This window comes from Haemorhous mexicanus, chromosome 18, assembly GCF_027477595.1.
Source record: "Haemorhous mexicanus isolate bHaeMex1 chromosome 18, bHaeMex1.pri, whole genome shotgun sequence".
NCBI classification, from domain to species: Eukaryota; Metazoa; Chordata; class Aves; order Passeriformes; family Fringillidae; genus Haemorhous; species Haemorhous mexicanus.
In genome coordinates, this window is record NC_082358.1 from 8,350,843 (window position 1) to 8,370,404 (window position 19,562).

The following is a 19,562-nucleotide window of genomic DNA, read 5'->3' on the forward strand; positions in this document are numbered from 1 at the left end:
CCTCAGCAGCAGCAGGAGTGGGGCAGCTCGGGTCCCTGGCTGTGCCCATCCTCCCACTGCAAACCCCCTTTATTTACCCAATAAGACTGTCCAGCCATACAGAAAATACTCGTTTTTAATCAGACATGATAAATGGTAAACTGTCGACATTTTTTTTCCCACATGGAAACCAGTGAAATCATGTGGACAAGGCAGAGTTGTGAGTTTCCACACTCCAGGATACAAAAACTGTGAAAATGTGTTAAAAATGATACATTTCTCTCATTTTTAAAAGATTGTATAAAAACCCGCAACATGTTCAACATTAGAAATTCTTAACCTAAAAAAATAGCACCAGGGAGAGTTAAAAACCTTTAAAAAGTATTAAAAAGGAATTTCCGAGATCCCCCTCCCTTAACATTTTATAAACTCAAAATAAAAGGCAGCTCTTACAGGGAAAAACATTTCAAGGAAGACTTGTCTATTACAATTCTCATCAAGAGAGCTTAATGCCAAGACAATTCTCATTCCTCTTTTATCTTTGTTTACTTTCCCCAAGTCCTTTTTTTCCCTCATCTATTTGTTTTCCTTTTGATCAGATAGGAAAGGATGTGAGATCTGGAGTATGTAAGATCAGGGATGCCATGGAGTGGAGGGCACATGTTGGCCCAGTCTGGGAAAGTCACCCATCAGAGCAGAGGATGTCTGTCACCCTGAGCCCCTGCACTGATGGTTATTTGCCCTCAGGCCCCACGCTGGGCTCCAAACAAGGACTCCAAGGACCTGGGATGAGGAATTAGTGTTGTGGCTGGGGTCCAGCTGGACACAAGGATCACAGATTGGCAAAGAGTCCAAGAGCAGCTGGTGCAGCGCTGGCAGTGCCAAGGCTTCCCAAACACCTCCAGCATGCCATCTTCCCAGTCCAGGGACTGGTGGCAAGAAGGTGCTACATGTCCCCAAGCACTTGTCAAGCATTGGAGGTGCCAGCAGTGACTTGGACCAGCCTGCTTGGCTTTCCTCAGGGTATTCTTAACTAAGGCATGTGGCCTGAGAATGAACCCCCAAGGATTCTCTCTAAAGACTAACCTCCAGCTTAAAACAGGGAAAAAAAGCCTTTAAATTACCTGGGCTTCCCTTGCTGTTCCCTTGCTTCCCAAGCACAGCCTTGGATTGGAAACCAAGAGAAGATGTTTTTTGGAGCTGGGATGGAAAACTGGGAGGGTGGAAAATGGGAGGCTGCAGTCCTCCACCACAAGGACAGGGGTGCCAGAGAGGTAGAAGGAGCTGGGAGAGAAGTTCTTCCCAGTGATGCTGTACAGCACCCTGCAGGAGAGCAAGGCAGCCTGGCATTGCTTGGGTGGAGGGTTGGCCCACGGTTTAAACATTAATCATTTTGAGAAGGCTCTTCCAGAGCCAGATGGCAGATGAACAGCAGAGGTAGGGGAGGACAGAGGAACCAAGGGGGGGAGTGGTTCAGTGCATTGAAATGTGCATTGGAATTCAGAATCCCCAGAGATGCCTGCTGGAACAGTAGCCCGGTAGCTACAGAAAACCTGGCTGAAATGGCCACGGACACCTGCACCTTCCCGCTGGCCACAGGCTCAGCGTGCCCAGGACTTCAGGGAAAGCATGACAATCACTCTGGCAAAGCTGGGGAGTTGAGGAAGGCAATCAAAAGTGAATCAGTGGTGGCCACAGGAGCTCCCAGTTTGGGGGTACAGCCCAGGAGCCCCCAGGGTGCTGCCAGGCTGGGGCTGGGCACACAATCCCACCTGTGTGCACAGGGATGCACAGGGAGATGGGAGCATAGGGGAGGAGAGGTACAGCCCCTTAGCCCCCAGCAGTGGCAGTGCTTTCCTGCCTCACTGTCCCATTCCCTGGGCACAGCATGAGATGGGCACCGGCAAGAGCAGTGCTGCACTCCTGGTCCCTGCACTCCACATGGGTTGGGTGGGATTTTCCCTGGATGGAATGCCCTGCCACCACTGCTTGAGTTCATGACATCCTACATGACATTGGGGTGCTGAGATTTAAGGGTGCCATCGACCATTACACTGTCCTTCCTGCTGACATACCACATTCATTTGGGAAATGGATGCTCCAAGAATATTTTCCTTTGCAGACCCTGGAGACCAAATCCTCCCTGTTCCAGTTACTTTGTAAGCTTTCAAACCATTCAGCAGGATTTTAAAATCTAAGGAGAGGTTTTAGATGCTTTAAAAAGGAAGTAGTGAATATTTGTAAACTACAACCAAACATATAAAACAATATTTCTTTAGTTCTAGCTAGAAAAGTAATTCTATCACCTCACAGTTCAGTTTCAGCTACATTCAGGTCTAGAAATCTCCACATTCTTATGTAATGCCTTAAAGCAGCAATAGACATTAAAACAACAAAATTTAAAAAAAAAAGATTTGGTTTCTTGATCCTGTGTTCAGTGTGTAACCTGAGCAGGGTCCCTTACACCTGCTGCTACGGTTTGGGGGTTTTTGGCAGTTACTTCAAGAGGTTTTGTTTGTTTAGGAAAAGCACCAATTCACTGTAGTTCAGGTTTGCCTGCAGCTCCCCAGCAGCTGCCCGCACACTGGCTGCTCAGCAAGTGGTGACTTCCCAGCTCCAGGCTAAACAGGAATAGTTAATGCTCTGGAGGATGAGACTCCCATCTCATCAGTGATGCATAGAGCTTCGTGTGCTGGGTAATTAAAGCTTCGTCCATCATTTCCTACTACGGATCACTGTTAGTCCCTTTACAGAAGTTGCCCTGCCAGGTTCTTTGGTTACAGACATTCCTCGGCTCTCCCAGCAGGGCCAGGCTGCCGTCCCCGGGGAGGGACAGGGCCCTGGCAGCCCGGTGGCCGTGCCCGTCCCTCTCCCGCCACAGCAGAGGTGCTGTGCATCGTTACCAGAGAGACGAGGGACGCTCCGTTTGCTATTCACAGGCAAAGTAATCCTTGAGTGGGGAGAAGAGGTGCCGGATCACAGGGACGCTCCACGAGCCCCCCAGTAGCTTCTGGCGAGTCCCGCGGCCGATGTTGGAGACATCCGTGTAGGGCAGGGGGAAGCCAAAGATCCTGCGGAGCAGAGGCAGGAGAGGGCAGGTGAGACAGAGCAGAGCAGGAGGAGGAATCCCTTTCCCTGAGCAGCACTGCTCCCAGGCAACCCAAAGGCAATGAGCATCAGGAGTCTCCTGTGGGGAGGGGATTCAGCTCTCCAGCCCCACACAACCTAAGCAGTTCTGGATGGGGCTTCCCACCATCCCCACTGCTCTGCACCTTGTAGGATTTCCTGGCAAGGCTCCTGTGCCTGGGCATCCAGCCTGCCTCTGCTCAGTAGCACCTCTGCAAGCATTGCCCCAGGGCTACTCCATGGAGATAGGACTGAGTAGCTCTGAGTCATGGGCTGGGCACTTCCCTTACAATCAGACAGATGAAAGTCCAACAGCCATTTCACATGACAAAGGCTTGGAATTGTTATTTTACTTTCAAATGCCTTTAGCTCAGTGTTAACTCCAACAAATAATGGCAATTAAAATATAAGCAAGCAAAAGTATTTAACTCCAGTCTTGTGTTTACTGGCCAGAAGCATCAGTGATACAAAACCTTCAAGTTCTGTCACACATACTTGATGTAATGGACTGCTTGTAATTGGATTTATCTGCTCCCAGTCGTTCTGCTGTGTTTTGCCATGAATTCAGGGTGTGAAGCGTGAAGTAGGGTGCACTCATGCTTTGCCACAGCAGCTGCTGCCTGTGGTGTGAGCTCCCCCACACCACCCACCACAGCCACAGCAGCCACTCAGTTCCCCTCCATAAACCCACAGCCATGGCACTGACTGGGGCACAGGGGTGCCATACAGCACCCCACATCAGCCTGGGCCTGACCCCAAAGGCAATCCACATGTGCACCCCCAGCCAGACCCAGGAGAGCATCCTGAGCAAGCCCCATCACTCCTCCCTCCAAAACCTTCAGGGCCAGAGCAGGGGATGCTGCTACACTTCTCCCCTGCAGTCTCATCATTGCTTATTAGTAAGAGCATTAATTATCATGTGCACATCACTGCAGGGAAGCTGCCCCATGTGGGAGCTGTGGATTCTTGCTCCCAGGAGCTGGGCTTAGAGCCAGGGAGACAAAAAACCCAATTGGGCACTACAAAACAAACCAAAACTACTGGGAGAAATCCAAGGACAGCAGACTGACTGACTACCTGTCCATCCCAGGGAGGTTGCCCCAGAAGTAACGAGCCCGGTGGGCAGCTGATATCTTGATTGCATCAATCATAACTGGGTTACACTGCGAGCCAAAAAGAGGGAGAAAAAAAGTTAAGAGGAAATGTTGGCTTGATTCTCTCCTGCATGAATAGCCCTTCCCACTGCACTGCAGGGACTTAAAAGTCGTCAGGAAATCATCAAAATGCTGCAGCTCCCACAAACCCTGTTTCACACCAGAGAAAGGCCTGGGTGGCCACATGAGCACCCAGGCAATGGCCAGCAGCTATTGACCACCCCAGGGTGCTCAATGCTGGGTCCCATGGACCAGGATCAGCCTTCAATCGTAATTTTACACTAGTGATCCCTGCTGACCCACAACCCATCCTGGCTACCACAGAGTTAAAACTCTTTCCCAGTCCCTGACCCCCCTCTCCCTGGAAATAACAGGCATTGCTGGGAACAGATGCTTTCTGCAATGCTGGCAAAACCCCTCCCCCAGAGGACTTGTGCTTGGGCTTGACCTGATGAAAGCCAGAGGGGAGGATCCAGAGCCAAAACTAAACTTGATTCCTTGGCATGTGCATCAGGCAGGGGGTTTCCAGCATCAGGGCCACAGGAAACCATAGCCAGACCCTCACACCTGGCACGCCCTGCACAGCCCAGCAAATGTCACCTGCTCCAATGCCTTTCCCACAGCTGTCAGCAATCCCTACCTCCAGAAACCGGGAAATGTCCCTCTTGTCATTGATCCTCATGGCCACCACGTTCTCAAACATCCAGAAGAAGGGCCGCTCCTCGCCTGCCTTGGGCCGAGCGTAGTTGAGCAGGTGGTAGAACTCGAAGAACAGCCTCCCGGTTCCTTCTGCGAGGAAAAAGCCGAGCAGCAGGTTGGCACCAGCTGGGCTGTGGGGCTGGGGGGCCTGGCTGCCCTCCCCACCAAGATGGGTATGGAGACAGCCCGTCACCAATACAGCTCGGGGCTGAACCACTACCCAGAAGGTGGCTCCACGGCCCAGGAGCGTCCCAAGGTATGCAGCCCAGCAGAGGCAAAGCAGCCTTACCAAAGAGCGCCTTCCTGGTTGGATTGACAAGGGAGACATCATCACAGGGGCTTCCACCGATCACCAGGTCAAAAGGACCCCACTCTTCAATCTAAGAGAACAGACAGTCCAGACCATTAGGGGATGCCACAGAAATGGGTCTCTCCTCCCTGATGGGGCAGAGCACAAGCTTGTCCCGGAGCTGGCGGGGTGACACCCATGCCCCCAGGGTGCCCTGTCCCTCAGGCTCCCACAGAAGCAGAGCTCACATTTCTCTTGGTTATGTTCCTGACATCATGCACGTAGGTGATGTTGCCCTCGGGCCGCACTCTGCCCGCGGCGATGGGGTTCTCACAGATCTCTGAGGCAATGTACTTCTCCACCTGGATGCCCAAGTCCTTCAGCACTGTGTACCCTGCCAATGGACAGAGGTCTGAGGTGGCACTGCTCTCTTTAGCCTCCAAGTCTCCCTCGTCAGCACCGCTCGATGTGGCTGCTCCTGGATGTCCTAGGTGGGTGTAGTCAAACAGCACTTCAGGGTGAGTAAACTTTTATTTGACCCATTCCTCCAGGCAGGCTTGCTCCCAGAAAGTAGAATGCCAGAGCTGAGTGAACTGAGCCAAACCAGGTGCCCTCAGGCACTTCAGAGTACAGGTTACTGGTGTCCCCACAGCTCTGGTTTCTCAAGGAAACCAGCCACCCCGGATCACACTTGGCACAGCAGGAACACCTCTGTGAGATGCCCACACATGCCCTCTCTCGTCCCTTCCCCTTCCATGCCCTCCCTCCATCCCTCCCCTCCTCCACAACCCTGTCCAGCAGGAAAGGGAGACCCTGCCCTCATCCCTTTCCTGATGGGGATCTCCCTGCTTTCACCCCCTCCTTGCCACCAAGCTTTCAGAGACAGGTTTGAGCCCACTGAATGATTCATCCCCAATGCCCAGTGCTAAGAGCTGCCCAGCAGTGCTTCCCTACTGCCTCACCTGTTGTCACCCCATCAAACAACGAGAGCACTCTAATTGGTCTCCTCTTCGCTGGAGGAACTGTTGGGTAGATTTTGGGTGCAGCCTGCAATGGAGACAGCCAATGGCAGTGCTGCATTGAGCCATTGCCCATTAGGCTCTGAATGCAGCACCTCCACCTTCAGGAGAGCATCTGCGGGACCAAGAGCCTGGCACCCTTGGAAAGGGTGGGTGAACAAGACCAAGGCAGAGGGAAGAGGAGGAAGTCCAGGTAGCTCACCCTGCCCTCAGTGACCCTCTTCCCCATATCCCAGCACACCAGGCTCCTTGCCCCCAGCCCTTACATATTCCTGTCCCTTGTCACTGGTGAAGAAGTCCTGCAGGCGAGTGTTCCAGTCCTGCCGGCGCTGCAGCACGCCGCGGCTCTGCTGGGGCTGGCACATGTAGCAGTTCCAGGGCTCCTGCTCCTTCACTCTGGCTGACGTCCCTCGTCCCACCAGCACATCCAGACACTCCACACAGAAGCACCTGCCCAAACCACAACAGCTTGTGCTTGTTACCCCAGCAACCCCTTTGGGTCACCCCAACTTCTCCTGGAGTCTCCCCTGCCATGGACCAGAGCCCCCACCATTTTACAGGATATTTTTCCAGGCAGTACCCTGTTTTTTAGGGCTGCTAACTGGGGAGAAACACAGCCCCTGCCCAGGCTCATAGAGGACCCTGCTTTCTGCAGCTCCCTGGGAATGATGCCAGGCCCTCAGCCCAGGAGCAGAGACATGGGGCTCACCTGCAGCAGCTGGCATTGCTGCAGAGCAGCAGCTCCTTGCCTGCGCAGCAGACTGTGCAGTAGGACTGGTACCCATCTTCATCATACATGTAGAAGTACTCCAGGAATCTATCCTAGCAAAAGGACATCAGGAGCAGAGAAGGACAGAGGATCAGGAACCATTCCAGGACAGTGGAAAACACAGCTTTTCCCAGAATGCTTACTTGGCATTCTCAGTACATGCCAAGATTTTGGAGATGCACATCCTCAGTGTTTCAAGGTGGTGAGGACACGCTGAGGGACAACCCCTCAGTGTGGGGGACACAGCATGGCCAGCCCCATCCTCTCCCAGGCTCCTGCTCAGTCCCAGCACAGCAGCACTTACCCTGCATGTCTGGCAGAGGCCCCCCTTGAACAGTGGGTGGAAGGTGGCCGGGTTCCTCCTCCCACAGGACAAACAGCTATCTGTGGGGCAGAGAGAGCTGCAGTCACCCAGGGCAGGGAGCACCCAGGTCCCCCTTACACCCCACCACAGGCTGCAGAGGCTGGAGCTTTGCCTTGCAGCCTGTGCTCAGAACTGCACCCAAATGGGGCCTGCCCTTGGAACCACATCCAGCTGTGAGTCCCATGGAGGACCTGCTCAGCACCCCGTCCCCCTGAGCACCCTGTCCCCCTGAACACCCTGTCCCCCTCAGCACCCTGCACTCACAGCACTTTCCCCCCTCCTGCATGGTGCAGTTGAAAAGGGACCCATGACCCTTGCTGGGCACCCCAGCACCTCACACCTCTTCCTAGGAGAGACAGGGCCAGCGTTTACCTTCCAGCTTCCCGCTGTTGTTCGTAACTTCAGAAACCATTTGCTCTTTATAAATTTGAAAAAAACAAAAAAAAGACATTATCATTCCTTGTGTTACAAACTTAAAATGCACTCTGCTTACAGGTGCCTTATTTCTTGCATTAGAACTACTCCAGCTTTGCTGAGATCCTTTTACTGATGGAGATATTGGAGCTCAGCATAGCAGCACATGGTCATGCTCCAAGCTGAGCCACTGGTGAGGCCCAGCCCATGTCTTGCAGTTGAGTTTGCTGGTGTCTTGTAAGGCACAAGTCAGCACCAGACCACAAGAGCTTTTGCCTTCAGAAACCAGGCTCATGGCTCCTGGGAAGAGCCAAGCCCTTTGCCAGAATGGTTTCCCAGTGCTCTTGGGGTGCACAGCCCAGGCTGAGCCACTCCCCAGCTCTCTCTGTTGGTTACCTCGGGTCTGGTCCTCTTCCACACGCTGCTCCTTGCTGCTGTTGCAGGGGTAGGTCTTCAGCCTCTTGGTGGGGGGGCACTGCTCAAGGGACACTACCTCCTCTGTCCCATTTCTCAGCACCCCATTCTCTGCAAGGAAAAGGAACCTCCTTAAGGACAAGCCTCCAGCCTCAGGACAGGCCCAGTGCACCTCCTGCCAAGCCCTGCCAGGTCTCACCCCAGCCACAGCAGGACCCTACCTGGCCACCCAGGTACTCACACATGGCACAAGGCTCTGCCAGGTGTGATTTCCATGGGACTTGGAGGGTGCTTTGCTCCAGCTTCTTGCAATGCCACTGAGGGTCCCAGTGAGAAGCCCCAGGATCCCCTTGGGACTGGACTGGCATGGCCACAGCAAAGTAAACAGGCTCAGCCAGTGGCAGCCCCCACTGGCCACTGCCCATGCCAGCCTCCCAGCAGCCCCCAGCCAGCTGATGCCACCACCTCACCTGAGCCTTTGGGTGGCCGCAGTCCCTTGAGCCCCAGGGGCTTGAAGCCAGTGATTGCCCACTCGATCATGGGCTTCAGCTGCTCCTCCAGTGACTCCCTGGGGCCAGTTGTAAACGTCTTCCCCGACCGGCTCCGGGCCACCTGATGAGGATGGGCAACAGGGGACAGGGTAACAGGGTGGTCTTTGTCAGGGGAGCAGCCACAGCCTGCCAGGGCCACAGCCCCAGGCCCCCTCCCCACCCAGCACACACACACACAGAGGGCTTAGTGGCCCTGGGATGGTGGCAGCTGATGGATTCCCACTCTGGGTGTGCCCTTGGCCACAGCCCCATGCCTCCATCGCTGCAATGAGCCCATCTGTCCTCCACCAGCCCCAATGGAGCCAGAAGCAGGAACTGCCCAGCCAAAGCTCTTGCCCAGATTCTGCTCCATGGCAGGCAGCAGGAAGAAAAGGCAGAAGAGGTGCCTGTGGGTCTGCACTTCAAAGGGCATCCTGCACTGACCTGGGACACCTCTGACCAGCCTGGCACTGCCCTGCTGCCATGATGCTGCCATGTCCAAGCCCTCACAGGGAGTCTGGCCTGGGGTTCTGGAGCAGTGAGACCCTGGAGCAGCAGCAGTTACCCCTAAACCCTCAGGAAAACTAGAACTTGGCCCCACAGCTGCACTTGGAAATAATCTCAGCAGTGAAAGGAAGGTTTTACTGCATCCCATGCCACTGTTCCCTCAGCCCAGCTGGTTCACCTGACACCTCCTCACCCACCCCCCCCACCCCTGGTGGTTACCTCCAGAGCGTGGTAAATGGCACGGCGGTAGGACACCAGCTTGTTGAACGTGGAGGAATTGAAATGCTGCCTGAAAGCCATCAGTCCCACCAGTTTGTCTGCAGAAACCTGGGAGAGAGCACCAAGATCTCAGCTGTGAGATGGGAATGCCCTGCTGGGCCATATCCCCCAGCACTGTGCAGTCCCCAGCTCCAGCACTGTGGCCACAGGAGGAAGCTCAGTGGCAGCTTAGCCAGGAGCAGCAGCGTGACAAGGACGGGTGGGTTGCACCCTCTGCCGGCACTGCTGGCGTGACACCAGCACAGCAATTCCTCCCTCCTGCCTGCAGCGTGGGAGGGGTTGGTATCCTTGTTGGATATTGGAAAAGGTTCATGGTTGGGCACTAGAACACACTCCCTAGGGAAGTGGTCATGGCAGGAGCCTGACAGAGCTCAAGGAGTATTTGGATGACACTTTTGGGCATATAGTGGGATTTTAGAGCTGTCCTCTGCAGGGAAGGAGCGTGACTCGGAGATCCTTGTGGGTCCCTTCCAACTCAGGATACTCTGATTCTGGGAGGGACTCTGAGGGGACACCCCTCCCGAGGCAGGGAGTGACAGGGAAAGCTCTGGAGCATGGACAAAACGCTGTGAAGTGGCCAGGCAGATGTCCCCATGTCTGGATGCTGCCACCAACCTACCAGTGATTAGTTACAGACACCAGAGCCATGAGAACCTGCCAGGGCCCAGCCATGCTTAACACTGGGAGGGAAGGCCTGGAAGGCTGCAGGAGCACATCCACCCCACAGTCAGCCTCAGGACTGGGGCAGAAACATGCTGGGAAGGATGTTTTGGGCTGGGCCAAAACAGTCTAAGTTCTCTCTTACCTCGGAGAACTTCCCGTCTCCAAACCACTGCACCCACCGCATGCCCGAGACTGCCTGGCGCTTGGCCGTGGCTCTGTGGGAGACGACGATCGCAGGCCACCAGGAAAAACCTTTGATCTTTCCCCAGACAAGCTCCCCAATTCCAAATTCCTTCCCATCCTGAAAGCACAATGCAACAGATCAGCCAAAACTCCCCATTTTGTTGGGCAGGAGAGCCCTGGAGCACAGGGGACAGCCCTGGTGCGTCACCATGTGTGTCACACACGTAGAACCTCAATGCAGTGATCTCCAAAAACTGCAACCCCACCCTCAAGCACGGGGCCAAGCCATTCCCCCCTGGCAGCATTGTATCCCAGCCCTGATCCATGCTGAAGCGTGGTGGGGAGGTCTGTGTGTGCCAGCCCCATGCCGAGCCCATGCCTGGCACACGGTGTGGTGTGTGCTCCATGCTGCACAGCCCACCTGGCACCTGGCACCGTGCATGTCCACTCCTGCCTGCCCTGCCAGGGTCTCTGCAAACACGGGGAAGTCTTGCACTCAGGTTGTTCCCTGGATGCCCTTAGCAGATGAGGCTCCTCCTTGGTACAGGGCACTCCCTTCACAGGCCTCACAGCTCAACCTGTGTTGTGTGGCTGCACCCCAGGGAGAGGACACCCACCCACCCTCCTCTTGTTCCTGCTGGGGAGAGCAGGTCATGTGACAGAGCAAAAACACAGAAGAAAAAAAGAGACAAGAGTTTTGGTGTGACAGGTCACAGGCCACGCCGGGTGCTGTGCACAGCAAGGAACCTCACAGGGAGAAAAGTCACTGCTCTGCCTGCAGAGCCTTCCTTCCCAGCTTTGTTCTGCAATTACGTACTTAATTATGCAGCAAGATGCAATTGCCCAATTCCTGCAAGTCTGGGGCCCTGCCCTGCGGCCCGCAGGCACCAAATCCTGCTCTGCAGCCCCAGCAGCTTCGGTTCTCTCCAGCATCCCCGACAGAAATGTTTTCTGCACATGCAACTGCCTGTCTGAGCAGGGCACAGCACACTCATGTGTGTCTCGGGGGGCCCACGTGTGGCACCAGTGGCAGCTTGGCAGGGCTGGTCCCCAAAGCATCCAAGCCTGATAGATGGAGACAGCCTGGCACCATCAGGAACGCAGGGAAGGCATGCAGGGAAGGGTGGGCAGGAGAAACAGCACTGAGGTTTCCAAGTTGGTTTTGGGACAAGTCATGGAGGTTCATCCTTGCCCCACACCATCCTGGGTGCAGGAGCAGAGCTCAGCCCCTCGGTACCTGGTATTCCAGCGCCATGCCCATGTCTCTGCTCTCTGCCTCCTCGGCCCCCAGGTCAGCAGAGCCGTTCTGCCCCTCCTGGGAGCTGCTCCCCGAGAGTGTGCTGCTGCTCTGGGACGAGTCCTGCGAGTCCTCCTCCGTCAGGTCGATGGTCACGGGTGTGGGCATGGCAGAGCGACGCCTGGAGCTCTGCATGGCAGAGGCAGAGGAGTATGAGTGCAGCAGGGAGAGCAGAGACCTGCCCCACATCACCCCCCTTCCCCACATCACCCCAGCCCTGCAGTGGGGATCAGAGAGGGGAAGCCAGGGAGTGAGGGCACCACTGCAGCCACAAGTGGAGAGGAGAGCCCTTCATGGGGGCATCTGCAGGAGAACTGCTGTGCTTTTACCTTGGTGCACCACTGCCCCCTCCCATCTTCCTGTCCCAAATCCACCCCTGAGTGCTCAATGCACCCAGTTCATTGCAGGGGCAAAATACAGCACAAACACACCCCTTCACAGGGGAAACCGAGGCACCAGGAGGCTGCACCATCCCTGAAGACACCTGACCAGGGCACAGCAGCAGTGCAAGTCCCTGGAGCCCAAGGGAAGCCCCAGGGAAGCCCTGGCCCTGCCAGACCCTCACCCGCACGGGAGTTGGCAGCTCCCTGAGAGGCTCCACACTGCGTGCTGGGTTCTTGAGCCGCATCTCCTGCCGGGTCCGCCCTGCCTGGAACAGGAGGCAGAGGGTGGGCTTCTGCCTGAGGCTGCTCTCCCACCCAGCCCTGCCCAGGGTTGCACCTGCTACCAGGACAGAGGGGGGCCACAGCATGGGTGCCCTCCTCACACGGGGACACAGACAGTCTGTGCCTCATGGGGCTGAGCACCACCAGCAGTGCCCTGGGGAGGGTGAGAAGAGACAGATGGATGCTGGAGGCACCTTGTGCTGACCCCCTTAGGGCAACTTTCTGCGCCACAGCATCTCTGCAAGGCTCAGAAGCCACGTTGCTGCAGCCCACTGCTCCCAGAATGATAGAGAGAGCAGGAGCCAGAGCTGGGAGGACTGGGATGCCAAGAGAACCACAGACCACAGCAGAGCACCCGCCCCAGGCATGGACCCATTTACACACCCTGGATGCTCTCACACTCCCATGGGTGCTCTTTCCCACAGCAGCCCTGCAGCAGCACCCAGGGCAGCCTTTCCCTGGTGGTCAGAGTGGCAGCCAGAGTTGCAGGTCCAGCCCAGACCTGCTGCCTGCACCCAGCATAGCAGAGGCTCAAAATTAAATGAGATTTTGCAGTGAAGAGCCCCTAAACTAAACAGTGGGAAAGATCAATTTTCACCCACTGGATTTATTGCTCTTTCTTTTGGAAGCTGCCTCATCTCAGGCAGATCTCCAACCCTGGGTTTTAATTCTAACTCAAAACAATAAAGCCAGAAGGCAAAAATGCTTCCAGACCCTGGAGGTTTGTCAACCTAATCAACAAAAGACAGTGGGTGAAACTGGGGTCCAGCTCACCCCAGCAGTGGGAGGCATGAGATGCTTCAGTGTATCAATACAGCAAAGACTTTAAAGAAAATATCAGCATATTTTATTAGGCTGCTGCAACATGTAATGGGCATTGCTGCACCCCACACCACCCCCTCCTACTGCTGTACCACAAGAAGCAGGAATTTAAAAATTAAAACATTACACTGTGAGTATTGCATTCATCACTGGACTGTTCCTCTGGCACTGAGCACAAGAGAAGGCCAGAGGGAAAGAAATGAGGATCCTGGCACCAGATACCACCCACAGACAGCCCCCCAAAAGCACCCTCAGTGTTCACTTACCCTCTGCACTGGCAGATCAAGTGGCCAGGCCAGGTCCTCCTTGGAGAGGTCTCCATTGCTGTCCTTCTCCTTCTTCAGGGGCAGCAGCCCCAGGCCCCTGGAATCTGTGCAGAGACAAGACAAAGCAGCCTCAGGCTCTGCAAGCCCACCTGTCCTTGCATGCCCCAGCCTCCCACTGCTCCCACACCACCAACCGGAGACACCAAAAGCTCAACTCAGAGAAACGTGGCTGGGGGCAGAGACAAGTGGTGTCCCCAGGGCTCCCACTGTGGCACCACAGCCCCAGATCACCCCCCTGTCCCTAAAACTGGGAGGGATTAGCAGCAAGCAAGGGGACATTCTTATCTACTCCCTCATTCCTGAAAGCTCAGAGGCACAAGGAGGCCACATGCCAGCTCTTCTGGGCTTGTCACCAGGTCATTTAAAGCAGGACCTTGTGAACCCAAGAGGTGGGATTTTGGAACCCTGACTTGAGAATCCCAGGAGTAGCGATGCAGCCCCTCAGGTCAATGGCACCCCTCAGGCTGGAGGGGCTCCCCTGCTTTCCTCACTCCATAGGGGTTAAACTATTGAGAGGCAGAGCCAGCATCCCAGTGTGGCACCCATTCCCACAACCACAGCAAGGCCTGGGTGTGCTCCTGGATCACAGAAATCCAGTGGGGTCATGGGGGGACTCTGGCCACAGCCACAGTACTTCATCCCCCAGCAAGGCCTGGGACAGAGGCTGTGACATCCCCAACCTTGATCATCCTGGGAGCACTCTGGGCTCAGCGTGGTGACCCTCACCTGGAGTGCTGGACTTCCCATTCGCCTCCAGGACAACACCAGGTGCATTGTCCCCGTTGATGAGGATCAGCTTTGCCCTACAGTCTGCCTCATCCTGCCCATGGCTCTTCTCCTTTTTCATGGTCGTCTGTAGAAGCCAGAATGGAAAGGAAATTCAGCTCCAGGGAAGCTGCAAGGAAGCTCCAGGGAGGGCAGAGCAGACAGAGTGAGGTCCTTGAGGCAGCTTAAACTTTGTGCCCTTAGCAGAGGGGTCTGACTGCAACTAAAGAAATAAACAGCACTTGCACATAACCTCCCCACAAATGTGGTGGCCCTAAAGGTCAACCAGCTCCATCTAAAAAAGGTCCCAGATGCAACCCACTTATCCTTAGGGAACACCAGGTTTTCCCCCAACATCTGTAAGCTGGCTCGGAGCTGCCGAGCCCCAGCTCACTCTGACAGACCCTGTCTGGAGGGGAGCTGCACTTCCCGGCCACCCTGTAGAAATCAGGGCCAGCCCACCCCTGGGGCCAGCCCACCCCTGGGGAGAGCCCACCCCTGGGCCACCAGCCTCCCTGTATTCCAGCTGCCCAGCACGCCCAGAGGTGGGTGGGCTGTTCATGCAGCAGTAGGACAGGCAGGCAGCCCATTATGGGGGGCAAAGTCCTGGAACCTACATTAAGCTCTCTCCGAGGGAGAAAACTCCTCCTGCCCCCTGCTCTTGGCCTCAGCTGCCCTGTCCCAGGGTGAAGAGGCAGAGCAGGGGGCTGTGCATGCTGGCAGCCTCTGCCCTGGTGTCCCCAGCAGAGCTGGGGCTCTGCTGCCTTCCCTTGGGTGCCCTCCCTGGCTCCTGTTTTCCGGAAGTGGAAGCTCCCAGCTCTCCCAGAGGCACCCGGATGCCATGAACTATGCTGCCTCACTGCCGGGCTATGGGTCTGTGCTGCAACTTGCCCCTTCAGCAGCACAGTCATTTCAGCAGCACATAACTCAAGAGCTGAGAAGCTCGCAGGGCTTTGCCCACCTACAGCCCTGTTAGGAAGCCAAAGGAACACCCCCCTCAGCCCCAGAGAGACCCCAGCTCCAGCCCACCACGCCTTCTGTGTCACTCTCGTTCTGCATCGCCTCCAACCACTGCCCTAACAACTGAAATTTCTGCTTTGAAATCATCTGTCAGCACCTCCGACAAACAAAGACCAGTTGGAGTTTGATGTTTTAGATGCAGAGGGCAGAGTTAGAAACCTGGTAATGCTCAAACACAAAGGAAAACAGGTGTCCAGCGCCCACCTCCACAGGCAGAAACCTCAGTGCACATACTGCCTCCCCTCTGGACAAAGGGAGGAGGAGAGGAATGGCACCAGACGCTGCATAACCCCCCACAGCTGTGTGTGCAGAAATCCCTGTGCTGCAGCACATCTGCTCCCAGACCCGGCAAACAATTCCTGGGAGCTGCCCAGACTCGCCGCCTGCCCCCGGCCCAGGCGGATGGTCCCACATGGCCCCAGATGCTCCAGGATGCAGAAACCAGCACAGCACAGCCAGGTCAGGGCCAGCTCCTCCTGGTCTGCTCCCCCTCCCCAGCCCACAGTGCTGCAGAGCAGCAGCAGCCATGGCTGGCAGCAATGCTGCCACCAAAACCAGCAAAACTCACCAAAAAGTGAATCTCCCTTGGGAATCCCTACAGGGAGGCTGCTCTCCCAGCATGAGGGTGATCTGAACCAGAGGGTACAAGGAGATGGAGCTGCATGAGGTAGGTAAGATTCAGGGAGGACAGAAGCAGGCAAGGATATCTCCTAGCCCTCCCAAACATCTGCACCCACAAAACTCCACTGGGACTCACAGACAACCTCAGCGTTCATTCCTTTGTCAGGAACCTGAGTCCAGGAAGTTCAAACTTGCACTTCAAAATGGCTTTTCCTTCCTCAGCCCCAGACTGCCTTATGTTCAGCACACCAGGCAAGGGTGTGCTGTCAGCCCAGCACTGGGGTGGTGAAGGGCTAAGGTGACACAGTGGCCAGGCTTCCCCAGAGACAAAGCCAGAACTGAACACCTGATGCCCCAAACTCAGCTTTGTCATGTGCTTAGGGAGCTCTCACATGGCCTTTATTCCAGTTATAAAGTGGGGAAAAAAGGGTTATCCCTTTGGAAGAAACTGCTTGCTGACAGAGCAGAGACCCACAGGTCACAGCTTTGTGGGTCCATGGCACGGGCCACAGGCCCTGCCGTGAGCACAGGCATGTCAGCTCCCTGCTTGGTCCATGCCCTTCTCCACCTGCACTGCCCAGGATCACTTGAGGACATCGTCACCATCCTCTGACGGGAAAGGGAACAGCAGACCATGGCATAAACTGCTCATTAAAGTGCCTCTCCCAAAATCCTAAACCTATGCAGCACGACTGTAATTCCCACCCTTTCTCCTGCTGTTTGCACCAAGTGCTGAAGCCACAGAAGCCCATCCTGCTGCCCACTAACCACCCAGGGCCCCCTGCAGGAGCCACATCCTTGTGAGCTCACCCCCTCCTTCTCGGGAGGAAGGCTTGGTTCTTTGTCCTCGCCTCCCCTCGCAAAAACACACCAGCATGTGCACTCAGGGCATTAATAATCAGAAACAGAGCACTGCCCTCACATGGGCTGGCTCACGGGAGACCAACCCTGCAGTGTTTGCATTGCCCAGCACCCTGCAAACACACCCGGGTGCTCCACAGTCATGCTCTCCATGTGGAGACGGGAATCCATGAGGAGGCAAATAAAGCACAATTCCAGCCACACTGCCGAGAGCCCGGCACCAGCGGCAGCCCCGGCACTGCCTGGTGACCAGGACGTGCCCTGCAGCCAAATCCCACCCGAGAAGACAATGAACCCGCTGACTCCACAGCCCGCCCTCATTTTGCAATACCAGTTTCTTTAAGATTTGCCAAACTGGTTAAAGACCATGCCACAGTATTAACTGCTTAGAGAGAATTCTGGTCCTTGCTTGGCCATGACTGCTGGCCACCCTGGAGCAGGCAGAGTGGGCAGGATGGCTGGGCTCACCTGGAAGAGAGGGCAGGGTGGCCAGGGCTCACCTGGCCGGGCCATGCTCTGGACTGGACCCCTGCCCCTGCTCCCGGGGCTGCTCCTCCAGCCCGGCCCAGGCTGGTTTCAGTTTTCCTTGCGGGAAAAGAGGCCGCCCTGTTATCAGGTGCATGTCCCCAGGAGGTGGGGAGGTTTCGGACTTTGCCTCCAGACAGGGGCATGCATATCAAAAGGCTGGAGGGAAGCTTTACCCATGGCTGGGATGGAACCATCGCCCAAGCCCTGTTTGAATAACAAAAAGAAATAAAGGACCCTAATGGCCGGGCTGGCTCTGGGCTGTGGTGCACACTAATGGCCTTTAAGTCTCCCCAAACCGAACATTTCCCTCTAATCCTGGGAAGAAAGGAGTTGCTGGGTTGGCAGTTCCGTAAGAAAGGCGCCGATTTCGCAGATGTGCTCGTTGGGAAGGGCAGGGGGCGAAGGGCAGGCTCCCCCTGCCCGCTTCCTGTGCCTGGCCTCTCAGCTCTCCCGCTCCGGCACTTCCCTCCATTTCCCCCGGTTTCCTCCTGCCTCGCTCCGCTCCCCCCGCAGCCCTCCGCGCCCACCCCGGCTCTCCCCGCTGCCTCTCAGCAAAGCTGGGTTAAAGAAAAGAAACAAAACACAAACCGGCCCCTCCTCTCCCAGTGCAGACCAGGCTGGAGACGTCTCCCGGACAGCCACCATCCCCGCCAACCGCTGCTCCAGCGGCTCCGGGCTCTTTACCATGTTCATCCCGGTGGGATCCCGCCGAGCCCCGTGGCCTGGGGCAGGGGCTGCCGGCGGGCGGTAGCTGCGGGCAGGGCTGGAGGCTCTGGGGGCTCTGGTGCACAGGTGGGACCCGCTCAGAGGTGGCCAGTCTTCTGTCCAGAGTCGTCACCGCCTCATTCTCCCCCTGAACAAGACGACCAAAGATGACAATGACACCTTGCTGTCCCCATGGCCGCCTGTCCAGCCCCGTGCAGCCCCAGAGGTGGGGCTGGGATACCCGGCCTCACTCCTCCTCAGCTGATTAAAAATTTGGAAACTGGAAACTGAGGCAGGAAAGGAGAGTACTAGTACTTGCTCAGGGCAGCACACTCCAGCCAACCCCTCCTTGCCCTCTCCCGTTCCGAGGGAGGTCGTTGCAGGACCACCTCTTGCCCCAGGACCACCACTCGCCCAGGGGTCCCCCCACCGCTCCCCTCTCCCGGCTTCCCGGGACTTGTGCCCCACGCTGGGGCCACGCCGAAGAATTCATTCCGGCTTCTCCGATGATCTCCTCTCCCCGGAGGCTCCCCGCGGGCTCGCCAGGAGGCGGATGCCAGCTCAGCCCTCCGGTCGATACCTGCTCCGGCCACCGTCCCTCCGGATCGGCCCCGGGGAGTCTTCGCGCCCGAGGCGCAGCCGGGAAACTCTTTTCCTGCCAACAGAGAAGGAAGATGCGCTGTCAGATCCCCGACCGAGAACCGAAAACAAAGGTGTTCGGCCCGGGGCAGCAGCGCCACCGTGTCCCGGTACCCCCGGCAGCTCCCCACGGTGCCCCCGGCCTGGAGGCGGCGCTGCCCGGGACGACCGAGCCGGCCAGGGGGACCCCGGCCCCCCCGAACCACCCCCGCCCCGCAGCCATCACTCGCTGTACCAGCGAGGGGACCCTGCCGCCGCAGGCTCGGGCTCAGCCCCGGCCCGGCCCCGCGGGTCGCGGGGGGTCCCGCACCGGCCCCGCCGTGACAGTCCCGGGACGCGCCCCCGGGGCTTCCGCGGGAAACTCCCGAAGTTGCAACGGGACCAGAGGGGTGGGCGGGACCAAGGGGACTTAGGGGACCATGCCCGAAGCTGTGGGGGCAACGATCCCTACAACACGCTCCAGAGCCTAGTGCCGGCAACAAGTGGCGGTCGGGCCCACCACCCCCTGCCCCCTGTCCCAGCCCCCGGGCGAAGCCGCGAGTCCCCGGTTACCGGGCACCGGGGCCGCCAGACCGGCCGGGGCGCTCCCGCCACAGCGCTCCGGTGCGCCCGGTGCCGCCTTCCCCTCCCGCCTCATTGTCCCCCTCCACCGCCGCGGACAAAGCCGTCCACGAGGATGTGCCACGACTCCGGTTCGGACCCTCCGGTTCCCCCGGTCCAGCGCTCACCTGCGCCGCGGCGGGACGCGCCGTCCAGTGGGGCCGCGCCGCCGCTCGCCGCTGCCCGCGCCCCGGCCGGCCCCCGACAGCCCCACGCTCCGATTACATGGCGTTTTAACCCTGCCCGTGCTGGGCAGCCCCTCCTCCTCCTCCTCCTCCTTCGCCGCCCCATGGCGGGGGAGGGGAGCGCGGGGCCCGCAGCACC

The 19,562-nt window shown here is 57.1% G+C and overlaps 1 protein-coding gene across 1 annotated transcript; it reads right to left on the bottom strand.

The window, feature by feature from the left end:
• Window positions 1–97: 97 nt before the first annotated feature.
• DNMT3B (DNA methyltransferase 3 beta) lies at window positions 98–18,699 on the bottom strand. Its single transcript, XM_059862779.1, has 20 exons — window positions 18,580–18,699; window positions 17,883–18,147; window positions 14,226–14,352; window positions 13,440–13,543; window positions 12,252–12,335; window positions 11,627–11,815; window positions 10,349–10,507; window positions 9,484–9,591; window positions 8,698–8,839; window positions 8,210–8,338; window positions 7,772–7,816; window positions 7,340–7,419; window positions 6,976–7,088; window positions 6,533–6,716; window positions 6,210–6,294; window positions 5,496–5,734; window positions 5,248–5,338; window positions 4,900–5,048; window positions 4,183–4,268; window positions 98–3,050 (listed from the first exon to the last, which is right to left on the bottom strand). Exons 2-20 carry the CDS (start codon window positions 17,985–17,987, stop codon window positions 2,909–2,911), a joined length of 2,361 nt encoding a protein of 786 aa, XP_059718762.1. The 5' UTR covers window positions 17,988–18,147; window positions 18,580–18,699; the 3' UTR covers window positions 98–2,908.
• Between the last annotated feature and the right edge of the window lie 863 nt (window positions 18,700–19,562).